This window comes from Sebastes umbrosus, chromosome 8 (genome assembly GCF_015220745.1).
Source record: "Sebastes umbrosus isolate fSebUmb1 chromosome 8, fSebUmb1.pri, whole genome shotgun sequence".
Lineage (NCBI taxonomy): Eukaryota > Metazoa > Chordata > Actinopteri > Perciformes > Sebastidae > Sebastes > Sebastes umbrosus.
This window is the reverse complement of record NC_051276.1, coordinates 7010125-7031488: the sequence shown is the minus strand read 5'-3', so window position 1 is coordinate 7031488 and position 21364 is coordinate 7010125. Positions and strand designations below refer to the sequence as shown.

The 21364-nt window shown below is 39.9% G+C and overlaps 1 protein-coding gene across 1 annotated transcript; it reads right to left on the bottom strand.

Moving 5' to 3' along the window:
* Positions 1–2025: 2025 nt before the first annotated feature.
* On the bottom strand, positions 2026–20214 carry mapkapk5 (MAPK activated protein kinase 5). The gene is made up of 14 exons (XM_037778142.1): positions 19232–20214; positions 16584–16657; positions 11216–11291; positions 9078–9175; positions 8853–8961; positions 8013–8102; positions 7590–7685; positions 6805–6885; positions 6473–6660; positions 6228–6348; positions 5383–5513; positions 5019–5134; positions 4082–4186; positions 2026–2762 (listed from the first exon to the last, which is right to left on the bottom strand). Exons 1-14 carry the CDS (start codon positions 19265–19267, stop codon positions 2668–2670), a joined length of 1416 nt encoding a protein of 471 aa, XP_037634070.1. The 5' UTR covers positions 19268–20214; the 3' UTR covers positions 2026–2667.
* Between the last annotated feature and the right edge of the window lie 1150 nt (positions 20215–21364).

Below are 21364 nucleotides of genomic sequence, written 5' to 3'. Positions count from 1 at the left end.
TGAAAAAAAGATCAGCTTACATTGCATCACTGTCCTGTGTCTTTAGAATGTCAACTTATTCATGAGCCAAGAAAAACAGCCATTTTTAGTTATGTGACATTGCATTTTACAGATAATCCAATGAGTTCTTAAATAGTTTATTTATCTTAGGTAGGAAACTTTTCTCAACCCATAAAGAAACACCTAATACCTTCAGTTTATCTAGTCAGCATAGACATATCTTTTCATTAAGGTCAAAAATGGTTAATGCAGTAATCTTGACATTAAAATATGTTCTGCATAAAGATAATACCTCGTCAAAGGGGAATTTCATAAATTTCTGAGGATTTTCAAACCATTATTGTAGAAATAATCAGGCACTGCACTAGAGAACTTGCACTTTCAGCCATCTAACCCTAGTTCTGTTGACTCAACATGGCCTCATTCAAACACCTGAACATGAATCCCTTCTTTCAACCCCTCTTTGAAGAAATAATATCAGATATGACTGAAGCAGTAGAGCAAAAAAAAACAACAATGCAGCAGAAATGACACTCAATGACATATTAATTACAACTAAAGGATGAGGATGAGCGAAGGGAGGGAGCATTTGCTGGTATTCAGACCATTGAAATGAAGACAGTAATACTGACGGATTGATATCTCACTACCATGTACATGCATGCACTATGTATACATGATTAAACCATTGCCTTATTGCACATTCAGTAGCACTGCAAGTTTTATGAGACTGAAACAGACCTGTTAATGGATGCCGAAGCTGTTCTACTGATTTCTTCTGGCATAAAGACGTTGACTACATTGCACCAAAAATGCCCCGTGGTTTTGTGTTTCTGTTGGCTCAAGTAGCAAGCACTCGTGCTTTAAAATGACTTAAATATTAACTGACTCTGGTCTGAAGTCCAGTAGATAGAACTTAATGTTAAATTAGCTCAGGTTGCACCAGTTTCACAGATCAACAACTTTGGCTGAAGACTGAACTTAAGACCTTTCAGAATCACATCAGAAATGGGAAGACATGTAAAAAAGCCTATATGTAAAATAATTAACTTCATTTTACTTGCCAGACACACTTCAGGAGCTGACAATCTGTATCATCACTTCATGTGTATGTGTTGAACTCATGTTTGTGAAACCTACATGGATCTAGTTGAGCCTGAAAGTTCATTCTTGACCTTGGAAATAGTTTGACAAAAAAAAATCTTAACTCAACTGGAGCTTTCGACCGTATTTGAAAAAACTGCATCCTCTTAAGAAGGCTGTGAGACAATTAAAAGCTCCCCAAAAAGCTAGTAAGTGGACCTTAGGTTAAGATTTTTTTTTGTCAAAACACATCGATCTAAATGAGTCAGTGTTCATGCCTATTCAGTCTGCTGTGATCTATTTAATCAGCCGATTAGACAGTTGTCAGGCCATTAAATAGTTGTTATAAGTCGCTATAAACCCCATAGATGTGGGTCAGTAGGGGCTCACTACACCCACTAGTAGGTTTTTATCATCTATTCACGTGGCAGATCACCGAAAGAAGGTATAAAATAAACACAACAGCAACATCTAGCGACCGTAGTAATTATGACAGGAGCAGAAGTGGAAGTCAGGCGCTGTCGTATAGACAGCGTGAAACTCCATAAGGAATATAAGTCGAGGACGATGAACACAGGTTTTTCACCTTAGAGACCGGAGTTTGCATCCCATGTGAAACCAACAATATGTAGTTGTCTTTGTGTTCATACTTATTTTAACCCAAAACACAATGTTTTTCCCCTAAACTTAACTCAGAAATAACTTTTTTTTTTTGCCTAAACCTAAATAATAATTTTTTTTTGTGTTCAAAACTGGACGTTTCATTCAGTTTTACATGTTAGAACGTGTTGCTTTTAAGTTTCACTTTCACAACGTAGTAGGTGTAGTAGGCCCCTAATAACCCACATCTATGGTGCTTATATTGACTGATTACGCCTATTTAATGGCCTGATAACAGTCTAATCGGGTGCTTTAATGCCATCTCGTACCAGCTTCAAAAAGGGGGTTGTGACGAATTTAATTTCCGGCTGCATTTGTCTATTTCATGACACTTTCTTTTACCTACATTTCCATTCGGCCTTTACTTCTACACAACAAAAAGTTACACAACAACAAAGATTGATATAATTTAAACGCAGTCTGAGAATCAGAGAGTGTGTGGAAGAACAAAGTCACACCGTAGACAGCTTCTCTCGACTTTAGAGCCCTCTGCCAGGCTACAAGTATAAAATAATGGAAATCTTTGTTTAAATAAATACAAATCTTAGGATAGTTAAAAGAAAATAAAAACAGAATAAAATGAAATAACTGGGATAATACGTGATGCCTTGGACAAGCAGCTGATAAAAATTCCCTCCCAGAAAATAATTTCTTTAAATGATTTTTCTCTTTTCTCTTTTTTCCAAAAATGAAAATATAGTTTTTTTTTCAATGTTCTTTGCAAGTTTCCATTAAAAAAAAGTATAGTACCAATGAGTCCTCTTTGAAATATATCTACAGCTGTACAATAGGTCTTGCAAGTGAATTCATGAAAAAAAACAAAAAAATTAGCGCATCATTTTACATAAAAAAGCCTCTTTACAGATATGGGTTAAAAAGGGTCATAATAAACAATATAAAAAGAAGATAGAAAGACAGCGTTTGCTAATGAGATTCTTGGAGATTCGTCTTCTCTTCGATGGCCTGTTTCACTATTTCAGCCAACTTCAAGCGGTCGACTTTATCGGAGAAAGATCGCCCTGCAATGAAAAAGCTGGTGGTTAAGAACCTGGTAACTATATAACCAACGAAAACCTACAGATAAATGAGTAAATGATTAATGCTTTTAACTGGAAAAAAAGATCAAGACTGTATTGCTTAACTAACACACAACTCCAACCTATCATTTGTCTTTTTCACATTATCCATTAGGCTTTAACCACAGTGACTATTAGAAAATAGAATATATTCAACATTGTTATCTGATGTTTGGTGGACAATGGAGCAATTTACTGATACTGATGTTTAAAATAAATATTTGGCCGATAGCAGATACCGATGTTTTGTTGTTGTTATTTATTCCCCCTTTGGTGCCAGGGAAACAAAGAGATCTTCATTAGAAAAAAATAACTGAACTGTCTTCACTCTTAAAGTCATTCAGCCCTTCATTCATATCTTGAAAGAGCACAAATTAAATTGTACAAATTTATGAAACGAGCTATAAAATAACCTTCTTTCACATGAAAAATAACTTCTTCAAAAGCCCCTTAGCCTGTATACAATTACCTACTCAATGAGAGGAATTTTATACCTAACCCAACAAAAACATATTGTTAAACATAAATTAAATGCAATTAAATCAGCAGCTAACAACACAACATTTATCCAGCACAAAATGAATCCATCACAACACATAAACATCGGCCATTGGTGAATGTCATCTTATTTGCCAATAGGCCGATTGCAGTCAACGAGCCGAAAATCGTCCGATACCGATGTTCGACCAATAAATCGGTGCATCCCTAAATAATTAGGCTATACAGTTATTTACATTATTGATTAATCTGCTGATTATCTTCTCAATTAATTATTTGGTCTATAAACATATAAGAATTATGAATAAAGGCCTTCACAGTTTAGGTGACACCTTCTAATTTATTACCTCATAATTAGACAAAAAAAAAGAAGCAGATCGTCGCATTTGAGAGGCTGCAACTAAGTAATCTAAGACAATAAATCAATTGACCAATCGCTGTTCTGATAATCCATCAGTCCTCGGACATTTATCTTTTACATGGACAACTGAGCCATGTTTGTAACTGCAACAATTTTTTTTGGCAGGCAGATGAGGCAAAAAGACCGGATAATGTGGGGCGTCGTTACAGCTAAATAAATAAGGGAAAAGAAAAATGTTCAATAGTTGCTATTGTTAGATGAATGAACAATGAATGACAACTACAGCTAATTTCGAACAGCTTTTTTTTTTCTAGATGTCAAAAGGTGAAACAGCTGCTTTGCTTTTAATTGTTTAATTAATACAAAAGATTACCAGATATAGACAAGATGAAATGGTACTGACCGTCCCAGCTGAGCCCCTGCAGGCCGTCTCTCAGCTGTTTACAGTCTCTGTTGAACCTCCAGGCTTCATACATCACCTCATTCAGCTTCTCATCCTCGTTCTCTCCTAGACAAACAAAAACAGGCATTTCAGAAGCTACTCGTTTTCTCTCTCAGAGTTAGTTTACATTGGTGAGACTATTCTGTCTTTTAAAGGTTGCAGCGGGCTCAGTCTTAAAGCTAGATTGAAGATACTGCTATCATATGAAATTAGAAAACCTGATGAATCGATTGGCACCATGTCATGCTAGCTTGTCGGGAAGAACGCTAAATAATTTAGGATACATTTTGGTGAGGAAAAACTGGCATAGCCAATTTTAAAGGGGTCCCTTGACATCTGACCTCAAGATATGTGAATGAAAACTCTGAGATGAAAACAGTAATAACTGTATCTTATTCGATAAAACAGATGTTGACAAACTACATAGTTGAAAAAAGGTAATAAATCTCAATACTCAGCATAACGCAAAATGTTTAAAATCACAATAAGATCGTACCGTGACTTAAGTATTGTGATAATATCGTATCGTGAGGCCTCTGGTGATTCCCACCCCTAATATACAGTAAATAGCTAATATAGCTTAATTATAGCCAGTAATGTTTATTCATTATACCTGTTAAAACATGGGTGACTTTCTCAGTATTTTGGGTGTCTTACATAAGTTAAGTTATAGCCAATCTTTGTTTTGTTTTCATCTCCAGCCGGCAAAATGCTTCTTAGTTGAAAAGAAATGACTGAAATTTAGATATGTTGTTTGGGGTGTGCTGTATTGTGGCAAATTATAACAGTATATACTGATATGTGCTTATATACAGTGCACAAAGTATGTATTCAGTAAAATGCTGAATGTTTTAAGTCTATTTAATTAAAATGTCAACATCATTGTGGGTTTACTGACCAGCTTGTGGTAGTATACACTGTGCAATGACGTCTCGCAATTTTTCCAGCGCTACGTTGGAGTCTTCCCCTCCGTTCTCTGGGTCATGAATGAAGAAACCGTCACTGGGCTTGGGGCTGTAACAGAGACACCAAAACACATTTCAGACCAAACTTTGACCCAATTTGGAGAATCGTAACTGAAGAGAATGAGATTTTAGTTTAGATTCAGCACCGACTAATACATTGCAACAGGAAGGCAGATAGAACATCAGAAAAACATTTCTCACCCTCACTGAGCTACTGTATCTTATCAGAGGAATCATAATTTTAAGTGCAATACATCTATACTTCAAATACAGAAAAAAAAAAAAAAGCAATCATACCCTAGTAGTTTCCGCTTCCTGAGGATTGGGTTGTTGACAGAGTTTAGAGGCTTCAGGCTGACGTTCAGATCCTGAATTCTCATGTTGGCCAGCTGCTCTGCGTGGGCCTGCTGGATACCTGCGACTACCGCCTGGAAGGCAGAGAGGACAGACAGTAAAGCTGTGTTTCCACTGCATGGTACGGCTCTGCTCGACTCAACTCCATTTTAGTAGCAGGTCCTTTTCTCTATGCTGTGTTTCCACTGCAGATAGTATCCCCTCAGTGTAGGCGGGATTCTCAGCTGATTGGCGTAGCGACGGCACGGGAAACTGCCGTGACATCATCTTCAGCGGGACACGCGTTTCAACGGCAACCAAACCGAGAATCTGCACTTTGTCGATTCTCCGGCGTAGTGTACGGTGTAATTTTGCGAGCTGCCATTTTTTAAAATCTGGGTCGAGTGATTTAAAAATTGCGGTCACTATTGACGGAGGCTTTTTAAAAACGGCAAGTTTTCTGCAGGATGTCCCGTGTTGCGCTAGTGGCGATTCTTTCTGACCAATCAGTGGTCTGCAGTGTTTTAACTCCACCTTCTAGTATGGGCTCAGCTCGCTTGGAAGCTCGACCGAGGTGGTACCAGTAATGGAGTGGTTCTATTGGTACCATCCACAACTTTTGCACATGGAAACACAAAAATAACTGTTCTAATGTGTAACTAAGTGAACTGGACAGCTTGGTGTAAACGTGCCATGTGAAAAGGAAGAAGAGGACGCAAGAGAACTAACTAACTTTCAATAGTGGCCTGGGCTTGACCGTTGCAACATTGGTGCAATGCAAGATTTTTCACCTTTAACTTCCCACTCACCTTATCCATCATCATCTGGGCAGAGGGCAGCACGTTGTCGAGGGCCTCGGTGCAGTTGAGCCAAGGGTGATCTAAGACTCCCTCAATAGTCAGCCTCTCCTCTGGCTTCACCTTCAGCAGCCTGCCGGGGGCAGACGATGAGGGGAGGGAGAACACATTATTGGACAGAAGAAGGAAATGCTGTTCTGGGACTACAGCAAGATGAGATAACCAGACAAGATCAGGGGACAAAGAAAATGACTCACTTGCGTACGATGTCCTTGGCCATCTCAGAGATCTGGCTCCACTCATCTTCAGGGAAGTCAAAGCTGCCCGTCATAATCTTCTTCCTCATGTCCTTTGGGATGGTGCGACTGTGGTGCTTGGAGTAGAACGGAGGATAGCCACACAGCATCACGTAAATGATCACACCGAGGGACCACAAGTCACAGCTCTGAAGAACAATAGAAAAGAGAAAATAAACATTTATTTAAAAATATTTTCGTATTACATACAGTAGATATTGAGTAATGATATTTGAGGAACAATACTTGCTACAGTAGACTTAAATGCTTAGTTCAACAGGTTTGGGTCTCACCTTGTTATAGGTATAAGGAGTGGGTGAGGTAGGTATAATTCCAGACTTTTCCTTCTGGTGTCTTCTTTGAGCCTCAAGTACCTGAACAGAAATAACAGCAGAAGGGATACATCATGGAAATGTGCGTCAGCTTTCATTATTGCTGCATTTAAGATGTCCCGATCTGCAGTGTTGTAGTACTCGCGAACGGTCTTGGCCTCAAGACCACTTTTTGAAGGTCTCGGCCTCAGACAAAGAGGTCTCAGGATTTTATTTCAAGACCACAACTGCGGGGATATCCCTAAATTGCCTGTGATTTGTCTGATTTATTTGTTAACATCATTACTGTGATTGGATGTTAAACTTCCTGCTTCACATGCAACCAATAACTTGACTCATTTCTAATTTGAAATGTTTCACACGCACTCAAAAGAAAGTAAACGCGGAGGACAGGAGAAGAAGCTCTGGCTGTGGAGATGTCAGCCAAATCTTCGGTAATGAAATTTGGTTACCTAAAACGCAAAGACATCATCTGCAAAACAGTATCCAAAAGAAAACACACAGAAGTATGTAGATTCTGCAATGCAATGCTGACTGAGACGGCTGGGACCACGTCAAACTTTTATCGGCACTTAGAAACACCTATGGTTTGTGTGTCATGCACTGTGGGACTCTGGTCTGGTCTTGACTTGGTCTCAACCCCTCAAAGTCTTGGTCTTGTCTCGGTCTCTACATACTCTTGTCTCGGGTTTAAGTGGTCTTGACTACAACACTGCCAATCTTTGGATGCCTTTTACGCCTTTTACCTGAGGTGCTACGTAGTAGGGAGTGAACTGAGGAGTCATCAAGTCTCCTTGATCAATTTTGGCAAAGCCAAAGTCACACAACTTCACAGGTGCATCCTGTGGAAAAGACAGAATCAAGAGTGAGAAACATGAGCAAGCGAGCACAGAAACATATTTCTGGCTTGTTCCCTTGACAACATTTTTAACACATTTCAGGTTCCAGGGAGATCATTGAAGGTGCTGCCAGAGTAGGGGTGGATTTAGAAGTCTTGGCCAATTCCTGCAGTCAAAACTTTTCCTTGTTACAGTGTCTCAAAAAGTAAAGCTGCAGCCTTACAGTCCTGCAAAGTTGATTTTCATTTGTAGCAAAAGCATCAGTAGTGGCATCAGTCGTGGTACACTTTTAAAATTGCCGTATTTAAGTCTGCAACTTCAGGTACTTACCAGAGAGTTATCCTTAAAGAGCAGGTTCTCTGGCTTCAGGTCACGATGTGCAATATTTAGGGAGTGACAATGTTCCAAGGCTTGACTGATCTACAGGGGGAAGAGACATCAGACTGAGACGCTAGTCTATGTGTGTGCGTGTGTGTTAGTGTGTCAAAGCAACCTTTAAACACACTTGATTTGAGCTGGTGTGTGTTGCATCTTTTCACCACGAGTCTCGCTGTTCAACTGCCTCATGTGCTGCTTTATCCAAGCAGGGGGCTGCTAATGACATGAGGAGGCTCTTACACACAAAGAAACACGCAGACAGACAGTAGTGGAGAAAGACTGACCGACCGAAAAAAAATATCTAAAAATGACATTGATTCAACATGCTGAATCATGCTGATTCAGCATGTTGAATCGGCGGCGGAGCCCGTTGGTGAGAGAAATCACTCTGATTGGCCGTTCACCTTAAACTAATCGGTGCACGAGAAGAGAAACGGACGTGAGGAAAGCAAGACAACGAGTAAAGTCAAGAGGACACACACAGAAGGCTCTTCTCATTTTTCATCTTCATCTCATCTGATCACTCCAATACGGATATTTTCACAACAACATGGCCATCTGGAATGAAGCTAAGTGGTGAGTGAAAGTGGTGTCAGCAAACGCTGCTTTGTTTCATGGTATGGAGATTTATTTCATCTCAGGCAGGTGCAAAACGTACGTGCTAACTGGCTGTTGGCTGTAGTCTTTACGGTATATTCGAGTGCAACTTTACAGGTGACGTGAGGCGACGCAACAGTCGGCCTTCATCACCGCTACTTCTTTGATGTTGGTTTGGTGTGTCTGGGCGTTTACCTGTTTAGTGACCTGACTGGCCATCTTTTCAGTAAAGTGCCTGTGCTGACTGATTCTGTGGAACAGCTCTCCACCCTCCATCATCTCCATAACAATCAGGAGCCTCGCTCTGTAAGAAACGAGAGGAGGCGTGGGTGTCAGTGGAAAGAGCAAAAGAGAGGCGATGGATTGACGTAAAAACAAAAAGAAATGCACAGGATTGCACACAAATACAGGGCTCTTTACCTCGGGCTGGACTCATGCGGAAACTGGACACTATTGGCGTAAACCTCCAGGATTTGCACTATGTTTGGGTGGTTGGCACACATCATATGGAGACGCACCTGCATGGAAGAGAATCAAACACTAATTCACTTAAATTTGTTAAAAGTTTTATGTTAAAACCGTGCACAATAACTACAACACAAAACAACATCCCACGGGAAGTGATACATTTCTTTAAACTACAGCAAAGACAACGGAGCATTTAGTTTTCGTGAAGTTGTTTCACTTCATAGTTTTATGCCGTTATGGGTGCCTAGATCATCAAGTTTTACTAACTAATACATATTGTTATTAGACAAGAAACTGGGGGTGAGCAATAATATATAAAGTATTTCCTACCGTGACGAGTCAAAATATCTGCAGTGAAGCCTATTCTACCATGATATATGTACTTTTATATCCCGATATGAATATATATGGTGACATAGTAAATTCTGATCCAATATTGGCAGAAAAAAGTCCTGCTCATTGATTTGTGACATTACCCACAATGACTTAATACAAAAAGAGATAATAAAGTGATCCCTTTGTAACTATATAGCGTAATCAGACTCAGATTTCACTGCATATATATTGTGATACCACCAAACCCTAACCCAATGTCTACACAGCCCATGTAGCGAAAGCAGTGTGTAGCAGAGCAGCAGCTTCAGTCCTCCGTCTGTCTATACAGAATGCGTTCAGGCACAGTATTGAGTGTAGGTCACCCACATTTTGGCGGTGCTCAGACCCCAATACACGATCACTGTTGTTACATCGTAAAACGGAAGAAAATAGACTTGAAACTTAAGATACGCTGAAACGTCTCCTGTGTACACGAGCTGTAATAGAGATTCAGTTCCTAATATACTGCTAACTACCATTTTATTGGTTCCTGTAGACACAAAGGCCTTGTTCATTTTTATTTTTCCTTCATCATATATTTACAGAAAAGGTCAGGGGAGTGCTTGTGTGTGTGTGTGAGAGAGAGAGAGATGAACACCTGGAAACTGAAGGTGGTTTAGTACTTTAGTAGAGGAGCTGTGATACAAGAACCACAACAGAAATATGTTTTACCTTCATTGACTCATGTTTCTTATTGCAAGAATCTGCATTATGAACTAGGGCTGCAACAAATGATCATTTTCATTATCGATTAATGTACCGATTATTTTCTAGATTAATCGATATATCGTTTGGTCTTTAAATGGTCAGAATAATAGTGAAAAATGTCCACTTCTAATCTCTTAAAGTCCAAGGTGAGGTCTTTAAATCTTAGTCTTGTTTTGTCAGTCCAAAACCAAAGGATATTCAGTTTTATATGTTACAAAAAAAAGAAAAGAAGGAACTCTCCATATTTGAGAGGCTGAAAACAGCATTTTCGGCCATTTTTTTTTGAAAAATTACTTTAAGGATGAATCGATTATCAAGATAGATAGGCGATTATTTTCTGTTAGTCGACTAATCGATTATTTGACTAATCGTTGCAGCTCTATGAACTGTTAAATAACAGATACTACAAATATAACTACACATTATGCAGCTAACGATAGGGAGGCTTTTTCCAACTAACTAATTGCAATGATGAAAATTATGCAGTGTCAGTGTTATAAACCAAACATGTAAACTGAAGTCATCATTATCGTGCGCACAAACAAAACCTCTGCCTTCAAACATAGCATGTATCCAAGTAACACCCTTGTTTAAAAAAGATGATAAAAATGCCTGAAGAATACACTGTGTGGCGGTAATAATCTCTGTGGCTTTGCTTGTCAGTGACAGTTTTCACAGTTGAGCAGCGAGAGCTCGTGTGGAGCAAATCTGTGGGGCTTGTTTTGACTGTATGTCTCACTGCTGAAGTGCTGTATAAGCTGTTCGATCAAAACAGAAGGCTGCTAATGACATGGAGAGGCTGCTAGATACCGTGTTCACTGCAGGAAGACAATGTTACAGACAAAGACGCCCTTACAAACAGACAGAGAAGTCACAGGAGACAGATTGATGAGGAAAGAAAAACAGGAATTAATAGAGACGGCGAGGCAGACAACAAATCATATTGATACAGCCACAGACAACAAACAACAGGCATTAATCAAAACCGAGACTGTGTTTCCTCTAACCTCATTCCTGGCCTTGGGGCGATCAATGAGGATCTTCAGGGCCAGGCGTTCCTGAGATGACTTCTTCACACAAACTCTGAACAGGAAGAAAACAACAGTCAACAAACATCTCAGTCAATATGAAAACCCGATCTGTCTCACAGATGTGATCATGTATGCAAACAATCAATAAGGTAGTTTCTGTAGTCTGGCAGGGCTTTTCTTATTTTCCGGTGTTCCTCGTTACCAAACAGTTGCTCACCGGTGTCGGGCTTATCTGAGTTATGTGTTCTAAATCCATGTCTGTAAAATGTAATCAGTGTCTGTAAAAAATAGATAAGCCAGGCATTTTGCCTGTTTGTATGATAGAGAAACATGATCATTAGTCAAGTCAATGTTGGTTATATACTGTAGCGCAGAAACCACAAGTTTGTCTTAGAGGACATCAGATATTCAATAAAATGCCAGACAGTCTCCACAAATACAAAACACAGCTGGTACCAATGTGTGGCCTAACAAAGTTTGGCAGCTGTGATTCAATGTGCGGTTACTCTCTGCTTTCTCCTCGACTGACGTGTGGTTACCTTGTCTACCAATATCGTTACTATTGTTAAAATCTTCTGATTTGACACCAGAGCTGCAGTGATTGATCGATTAGCTGTCAACTATTAAATTAATCGCGAACTATTTTGATAATTGATTAATCAGTTTAAGTATCTTTTCAAGACAAAAAGTCTAAATTCTCTGATTCCTTCTCCTAAATGTGAATATTTTCTGGTTTCTTAGCTACGCTGTGACAGTAAACTGAATATCTTTGAGTCCTGGACAAAACAAGACATCATCTTGGGCTTTGGGAAGCACTGATCGACATTTTTCACCATTTTATAACATTTTATAGACCAAACAACTATTAATTAATCGAAAAAATAATCGTCAGTTCAAAAATGAGTGCATCCTTATTCAACACTATCTGACAGTATCATGTATAGTCTGTCAGCTTGTTTCAACTCTCCCTTGAAGCCATGTGATGTTTACGCTGAGTGAAATATTCAAACTAGAGACTCCATGTTTTTATGGCTCCATCATTTCATCAAATGGAAATAATTCTAGTTGTGTTTTGCATCAGTTTGTACTTCAGAATTCAGCCCCATATGTTTGGTATTTATTATATTTTATGTGATTTGAACGGGTTGGTGCAACAGTTCAACAAGTCCATGGTTCGGTTTCTAGTGCGGTTTTTGGGTCACGGTTTCGATTTAGTTTGTTTTGTTTTGCACATTATAGGGAGAAGAAAAACATAACCATTTCCAATGTGTTTGATTGATTGATTGATTGATTGATTGATTGATTGATTGATAGTAATGAATAATATTTCTGTATTATATGAAGCCAAAACATTGATTTTATACATGAAATAAGGCAGGCTACTTAATGGTCAAGTAGGCCTTTGTTCAGATAATTGCCTCTTCTGTGTCTCTGACACCTCATCAAATAATTAGCAGGCCTGTATTTAATAGTGGTGCAAAAGTTCAACAAGCCCATGGTTTGGTTCGTGCAGTCATTGAATGGTTCATTTTTACTGTTCGGTTTTGTATCCCTTGAACTAGAGCTATATCAGCAGATATTAGCTTATTACAGTTATATTGGTATCGGTTTATATGTCAGCCGATAAGTTACAAGAAACTGCAGTACAGAAATGTCAAACTCGATTTGAGGTAATTCAGAAACGGTGTTGCCACTACATTTTTCTACTACTATACTATTTTTCAACTGTGAAATGTCCCGTTTAGCATGTATCATGGTGAGGTGAGACCCAGAGATCTCTCAGTATATGCCTAAAAATTCCTCTATCAGTCAGACTACAGTTTGAACAATGTTTGGCTGCACAACATGAGTTTGTGGTGCTTGTTTAGGGGTTCATTTCTATTGTTACTGAATTAGCTTTATCGTCAATTTCTATGTGCTTGAATATGGTGCTACAGGTGTTGAAGTCTAGGTAATATGTGCTGTGAAGTTAAATTTGGCCTGATGTAAACACAGACAAGAAAGCTGCTGACTAGACTAGTCAGAGTTAGAAACCCTATTTTGTCAACATCACAGTTTATTATGGGACATATGAATCATCTTTGTAATGAGAGTAAAACCAAATAAAAAGTAATATATATTCATATTCAAGACGTTTTTTTTAATGAATATCTCCTTGTAATGGTCGTCTACAAACTACATTTTAGGATCGCAGCAGAACACAGATGAAATATGGACCGCACTGATATACATTTAATTTTCTAAAAAAGCCCATCAACTCCTTTCCCCCTCCTCCAAGCAGCAAGGACTCAAATATTCACTTTAAACAGCAACCTCTGGCCCTTAAACTCAGATTACACTATTAAAGCATTACTGCGAGAAACATTCTGCTTCGGCCAAAGTTCACTTCACTGGAAAAGCAATACCTACCTAATGAATCACAGAGTTGGACAGAGGGGGGCTAGTACAGTAAAAGACATGATTGTGTTGTGAGAGAAAAAAAAAAGGTGAGGAGGACAATCCAAAAAAATCTGTATGAGCTAAAGTCTCCATGAATCAGAGAAATACAGAATTAGAAAAACAAGAGACAGAGTGAGTAAGAGTTGCCAGAAAAGAAACACATGAATCACAGCGTTCAAGAATGTGTTTACATGGAGGGCTGATGAGTCAATTTCTCAGTATTCTTGTCACTTGAGGCCAAAACTACACACGGATATAACAGGCTGATACAGAAACCATGATAGCTTCAAAGTGCCGAATGGGCAGGAGGAATCAGTGACACACATTGATATATTAAAGCCTGCATCTAGCTGGAATCAGCAGAAGAAACTGCACATAGCATGAACAGACTTAAAAAGCTGTTTGAGCAGCCACAGCCTCCCTGTAATGTTTTGCTGTAACTGAATACATCTAAAACAGAAGTTATTCCTATGAAGAGGTTCTACCAGGGTTAGCTGAGGTGACGAGGGCAGAGGTCAACATGAGCACAGACAGTTTAAAAATAATGCAGTCATTGTTGGCTAATGCCCGAGTATAACAGATACCGCAAACAAGAGACGTTAACTAGCAAACCATTTTGATTCTGGTTATGTAGGCCAATGCAGAGTGATGTCTGTAGCATTTTCTGTCTCATAACAAACAAATGTCCTGTTTCCCAGCCTGATGATGACTTCAATCTGTGCCTTAGATTCACCACATGACTTAAAAGTAGTTTATTAATGGGTAAAAAGTAGGGCCGTCAATCGATACAAATATTTAATTGCGATTAATCGCAAATTAAAGCTTCAGTAGGCAGTATATTTTTGGCATCATTGGGCAAAAATTCCATAATAACCTTTCAGCATATTGTAATTCAAGTTTTCTGAGAGAAAACTAGACTTCTTCACCTCCTCATGGCTCGGTTTTCAGACTTAAAAATATCTAGCATGTGACGGGAGACTTTGGCCAATCACAGGTCATTTCATAGAGAAAGAGCGTTCCTATTGAGCGTTCCTATTGGCTGTGCTCCGGCTGGGGGGCGGTGCTTGGTACTTCCTCAACAGATCTCAACATGGCTGCCGGACCACAAACTTTCTCATCTTTCTCACTACAAGATGATTCTGGAAACATTAGAGGCGAGAAATAGGCATTACAGTAACAGAATATTGATTCATATTTGATCAGCGCTGCCTAGTCTGACCATTTGGTTGAAGTTTGCGAGTGATTCACAGCCAGCTCATAGACGGCAGCTGGACGGCAGACTCCAACTCGGCTCTGATTGGTTGTTTAAATATGCTGAAATCATAACATAGCAAACTGCAGCCCAACAGGCAACAACAGCTGTCAGTGTGTCAGTGTGCTGATTTGACTATGACTTGCCCAAAACTGCATGTGATTATCATAAAGTGGGCATGCCTGTAAAGGGGAGACTCGTGGGTACCCATAGAACCCATTTTCATTCACATATCTTGAAGTCAGAGGTCAAGGGACCCCTTTGAAAATGGCCAGGCCAGTTTTTCCTCCTCCCTGAGGTTTCTAGTTTCATATGATAGCAGTATCTTCACTCTAGCTTTAAAATGAGCCCGCTACAACCTCCAAATGATCGATTGCATTAAAGAAATTAGTGGTCTTAAAAACGAATTTGCGTTAACGCGTTATTATGGCGTCAACCTTGACTGCCCTCGTAAAAAGACTTAATAGTCATTGCTGCTTACTGTTAGTATTTCACAAATGTGAGTAGATTGGAGAGAAGAATGCAGAGAGGGGGGCAAAGATAGAAAACTGCTGAGTTTTATCATTGATCCCACATGCATCCTCACGAATCCACTACTCAATCTGAGTGCAGCTTCTCAAAAGAAGGTCAGTTGCTTTGCACAACATTTCATCAATAGTATGTGGACTAAAACCTGACAAAGCCACAGAAATAGACATAAATACACTTTACATGTATTCACTTGCACAAAAAAACAAACAGGATAAGATATTTCCACTCAAGGAGGTGAAGGACAAAGGTTTTGGTTTGGATTCAAGCTCGGGATGCTGCAGTTACATGGACTGTTTCTGAGCCAAATGAGCCCCCACTATCTACAACACAAATGGTACCGGTGCCAAACATCTCAATGTTAAGCGTCGAGTTGCAACGGTGTTACACACTAGTGGTTGGTCCAGTCTGTTAAAGCCCCTTCAAGTGACAAGCATCTGGCCTTTTCATATTCTCAATATGTGTTAATGTGTCAAGGATAAAGTCAAACTGTGCTGGTGAAATGGTGCCACGGTGAACACGATGCAATAAAACCACAGGAGAAGTAACATGTACCAAGATTTTTTGGCATGAAGTTTGTCCATTCAACAACTCAGTTAAAGTCAAATAATCCACATCTGCTATGACGTTTATACTTGAATCCAACCAAAAGGTGTGGCTGCAACCACACTCCCTACATCAGCATTCACAACCATGGTTTAGTCATACCCAAGGGCTGGGCAATATATCAATATTTATCTCTCTCTTTAATCCTATCACGTCACGATACACTATTTTAAGATCTAAACAAAACTAGAAAGCAATTTTCAATGGACGCTGGCTCTGCTCTCACAACTGGGCTCAACCCAGCATGTCAGATTTCTCCCAGTATGTTTTCTGCAATCCTAAACAGTGCCAGTCGAACCCATTTCCATACCAAACACAAACAGATAACATAATGATGATGTCTCCTTTATGCAATACTACTTGTCCCGGTCTTAGTTTAATGAAAGACTATTTGTTCTGAGTTGTGTCAATGCAACACTGCCCCAGCAGCAACCGTTTGACATTAATCTGATGCAGCACAAACACATTTGGTGACTGGAGATAGACCATTTGTTAACACACTCTCTCCCTCTCACTCACCTGACAGGTCCACTGATGCCGGCTCCCAACTTCTGTGTCCAGTTTATGTTGTACTCGTCTAGAATGGAGGTCTCCTGTCGGGAAGAGAAACCACACCAAACAGTAGGCTATATCAGATGTTCGAAAATAAATGAGAAACATAGTGTTTGTGCAGAACTGGTATGGTTTAATGTTCACAGTTATCAGCAGAGAAAGAAAAGAAAATTCTGTACTAGAGGGATCGTTCTCAATCATTGTCAGCACCTAGAGTATCAACTGAAACTGCTGTTAAGCATAACAAGGACTTTTCACATTCACAAGTGGCCCTGTTCAGACCTGCTATTAACATGCGTCCTCAGTGATCGGATCACAAGTGGACAGCTCTAAGTACAGGTGTGAATGCACCCAAGACGCATGGAGGACGCATTGAGATCCCACCTTTCAGACCACATTCAGAGGTGGTCTGGGCCACATATGGCCACAGGCATTAGCATTGTGTACGTGAATGTGTCAAGGACCACCTACTTAACTGACGTCCCGCTGGGATCCGTGGGGCTCATTGCGCTCCGCATGTGAATAGACAGGTAGACGCGAGCGCCTGCTTTTCAGCATGGAAACGGCCTCTGTGCTCTACTGTACTCTGTCAGTACAACTGTATTTTATTAAAATATATCTTATCTATAGGCTACATATCTACAGACTATCAGACTAGGCACGCAAAGTGCATTATTATCATATTGTTGGAGATGTGTCTGTGTTTTTGTTCCGGTGCCTTGCACGGAGCTGACACCCGCCCACTTGCTCGCTCGCTCGCTCATCCCCGGCTCTCTGAAGCTCTGTACCCCGCCGTTGCCTGGCAAAGGCAGCGGTGACGGTGGCAAGGAGGTCCCCGGGGACCGCCAGAACAATAACCTTTTATTTTGATGTTAATAAAATGTACCCGAATTCACGAATATGTAGGATATTACTACTGACATTCATGTTATTACGTCACGTCTGCTGTATTAGCCATGTGTTTACTACGTGTTTCTTTGCATATAGAGGAAGTGAGATCAGATCACAAGTGGTCACTCAAGACTCATGTGGAGACGCATTCTAATGCCAGGTGTGAAGACGTAGTTAAAGCTGTCCACGTGTGTTCGGATTACTCAGGACGCATGTTAATGCCAGGTCTGAACAGGGCCAGACACTCACAAAAGAGTTTGGCAGATTCTCCTCAGTAAAGAGTGCTATGCATTTCCACCCATTGTGTTAGCTCTGGGTTGTGTAAAAGCCGCCTTATCCATTATCACCTGTCTAGTTTCACGATAGTGCTAATCTTTAATGTAGAATTACTCTTGAAAAAAGACAGCTTGGCTGCTATAAAACACATATATCTGGGAAAGTCTAGCCACTGCTGCCGATAAAAAATGGTTAAAAAAGAAGGATGGGATTCTATCCCAGAAGGAGGGAAGCACTGGGAGACATCCTCTGTAATCAACTGAGTCGAAAAATATTGGAATGGAGCTCTTAAAATCACACTTGAATTGTGCTGGATTTAAATACATTTTTGTTTGTCAATATTTCCGAGTTTGTGCTGTATTTAAGTAAACTGAAGTGGACCATCCTCTGCTTATACTCTAGTTACAAACCCCCAAACTTAAGATCAAATGATTAAATTATCCCTTTTCCTCCTTTCCTGAGAATATACTGGTCTTGGCCAGCACAGTGCAGTTAATCGTGTGCCACTGCCAACAGGCACCATAATTTCTCCTCCCCGTCACTGCCCTGCTCGGCCCAATCTGGTCTGTGTAAACACAAAGAGACTGATGATAATCGGGATTCATGATTACGCAACATAGGACGAGAGGCGTCTCAGCTGTCACAACTAACCAGGGGTCTGTGCCATAAACTTAATATCTTTGAAGTATCTGACTTCACACTGCGTTCAATATTGGCAGTCCTGGAGGTTGTTACCAATTAAAGAAGAGTTCCAGAGTATCTGGTTAAGCCCAAAGTTAGCTAACTAACTCACTAATTTTTCATCACGATAACGCCCCCCCCCCAGTGTGATCCAGTTCCCAGTGCCGTCCCCTCAGTCAACCCAGCATTAGGTTCATTCTGGCCCAACTGTGAAAGCAGAGGGCCAGGGACACTTGGGATCACATTTTACTGCTTGTATTAAATGCCCGGGCAGTGACACATCGAGGGGAGAAAGCCAGGAACGAATCCCACTGCCAGGGTGTATGGAAATATAATGACCATGACCATGTAAGATAGATCCAAGCTCTACAGTAATGTTTATCAAGCGTAAAACTTTCCATAACACACTCATAAGTTACATTTATACTATTTCTAAGCTACACAACATTCAAGTGTACTTTTCAGTGCAGTCTTCATTGAAATCAGTCTTAGAGCAATAGATCACGTAAACTGAAGTAGCACTGACAATCATGCTGTAGTCATCGGCCCAAATATAAAACTAATGAAGTCAGTAAAATCAAAACAATCCCCCATCCCAACAATTAAAAAGTAACATTTCCAGCATCAATGGTTGTAGCTCCATTTATTTACTACAAACTTCATTAAATCAAGACCAAACGTGATTACTGCTACAAAAAAATTAAAACTTCTGCATTGTTTACTTTGCACGAAGATTTAAGATTGACATTTGATTTAGTTAAACTTACCTTGATGAACTTGTCTGCGTTGTTATCCTCCGACATGGTGCTGTGCTCTGGACAGATGAAGTCTGCCTCGCTGATCTCACACAGTTGACAGTAGACAACAAAGCGTTTTTCTCTCTGACCTTCACAAAGTTTCGGTCCTTCAAACCTGGGCTGGACCAAGGTTTGTTTATATGACTACTGATGACAGAACAAGGCCATTGGGGCAAAATGATATTCGGCCACCGATCAGCCAAAGCCGAGTTTGGTTCACCTGGAGACCTGAAGCCCAGCAGCCGGCACCATGTAACGTTAGACCAGGCCAGCAGGGCTCACAACCTCGGGGTCTCTCTTCCAGTCGACTTAACCTCACTGTGGTGACCATGTAGAGTCTCAAACTCCGAGCAAGGTGTCCAGAAAACAAGTCGAAGACAAGTCCAATATGGACAAGCTAACCACTTATGTAGGCGCACTGAGGAGCATGGGACAAGCAGTGTATTTATAGCCGGCGCAATGAGAGCAGAGCTCTGCTAACACTGCGGGGACTGGCTCAGTGAGCTAGTGGCTCTCCATCCTGCGGTCAGGGCTGATGATTACACAACAAAAGGCAACCGGGAATGATAAAGTAGACCAAGGATACTATCTGAAAAGCACCGGTATTATCCTCGATTAGCGCTGGGTTGATCTGACACGACGAGCACACCGTGTTCCCAGCAGCACAGCAGCCTATTATGTCGTCGAGCCGAGCCGAGAAGGCTAACGGGGCTAGCGGGTTAGCTCAGCTGGGCAAGTTGGTTTTCCAGCTCTACTCAAAGACACAGATGTTAACATTCTTCCGTAATAAAAACTCAGCTGTCGTACAGAACAATGAGACAGTTTCAGTGGTGTGAAGGGTTAATGGAGAGTGTTTTCATAGGTGACCAAGGAGACACACATCTCCGGACTAGTTTGTTAATCCCATAGTTGCTTGTCAGAGGGAATACACAACCAGAGGCCCCCGCGCTGAACGCCTGATCAAAAATAATAGACACTTATTTTGTATATTCGGACAATATGTAGATTACTATTTTTTTCTGTCAATAAAAACATATTTTTTAAACGTATTAAACGTGTATTGGTCGGTACATTTTTAAAGTGAACGGTTTTAAATTTGTATAAAATAAGTTTGGAAAAGGCCAGACTCTGGTGGGTCCTTATAAGGTCCCAGATTTTTTTTTTTAAATAAACTTTATTAACAATTTGCTTTTAGCACAAACAATAAAGTAAACTTGAAATACAGTGTTGACATTTTGGTGCATAATACATACAAAATAAATTAGAATTAAAAAAAAGCTAAAATATACAAGTTGGAGGTCCCTTGTCTGTTGGAAAATGTCTCCTTACTGCATTTGTCCTTTTCTTAAAGTTCAAAGCAGCTAAGAAACAGTAGGAAGATGATGAAGTTTATCCTGAGAAATCTTGTTTTATGAATGAAAAAAAAATCCCAACAGAAGAATACAGAAGAATAGAGTTCAGCATCTTTATCAGTAACAGAGGCAACAATTGTATAATGACATGAAACAGCATTGATCACTTTAAAATGCATGTCAATTCACCTTAGGAGGAATGGGGTATCGAATTGCCTATGGTGTCTATGCAACTTTTTAATGGTGGATTTAGTGAATTCCAAAAGAATAGAATTTATATTTGAAAGCCCAGGAAATTAATCTGATGTGAAGCCCCCTCAAATAACTTTATTTTACTTTCTCTGAAGTTAAGAGCTTTGATTAAAAGAGAGAGGGAAGGTATGGAACTGAAAGAAGTGGCGTGCTTGAAAAACTATGCTTCCCCAAGAGTGCAGTTGGAATTGCTTTCAAAACTGTTTTTTTTTTTTGTTTTTTTTATCATTGTGAAATTGTATTTTCGAGCAGCTGTTCTCAAAAGAGAGAACATTGCCTACATTATCTAAAATGTTCATAATAGACCAGATATTCTTCTCCATCCATTCCTCATAATTCAGGGATTTGGTCCTGTGCACAACACATCTGTTGTTCCAGATAGGTGTCACATGTGGGGTAAAGTTGTGATTAAGAAGTAACTCCCTGTACCAAAGTACCAGCTGATGAAATAGTTAAAGTTTGACTTGATCACTGCAAGACAAACACAATACCAATTTCC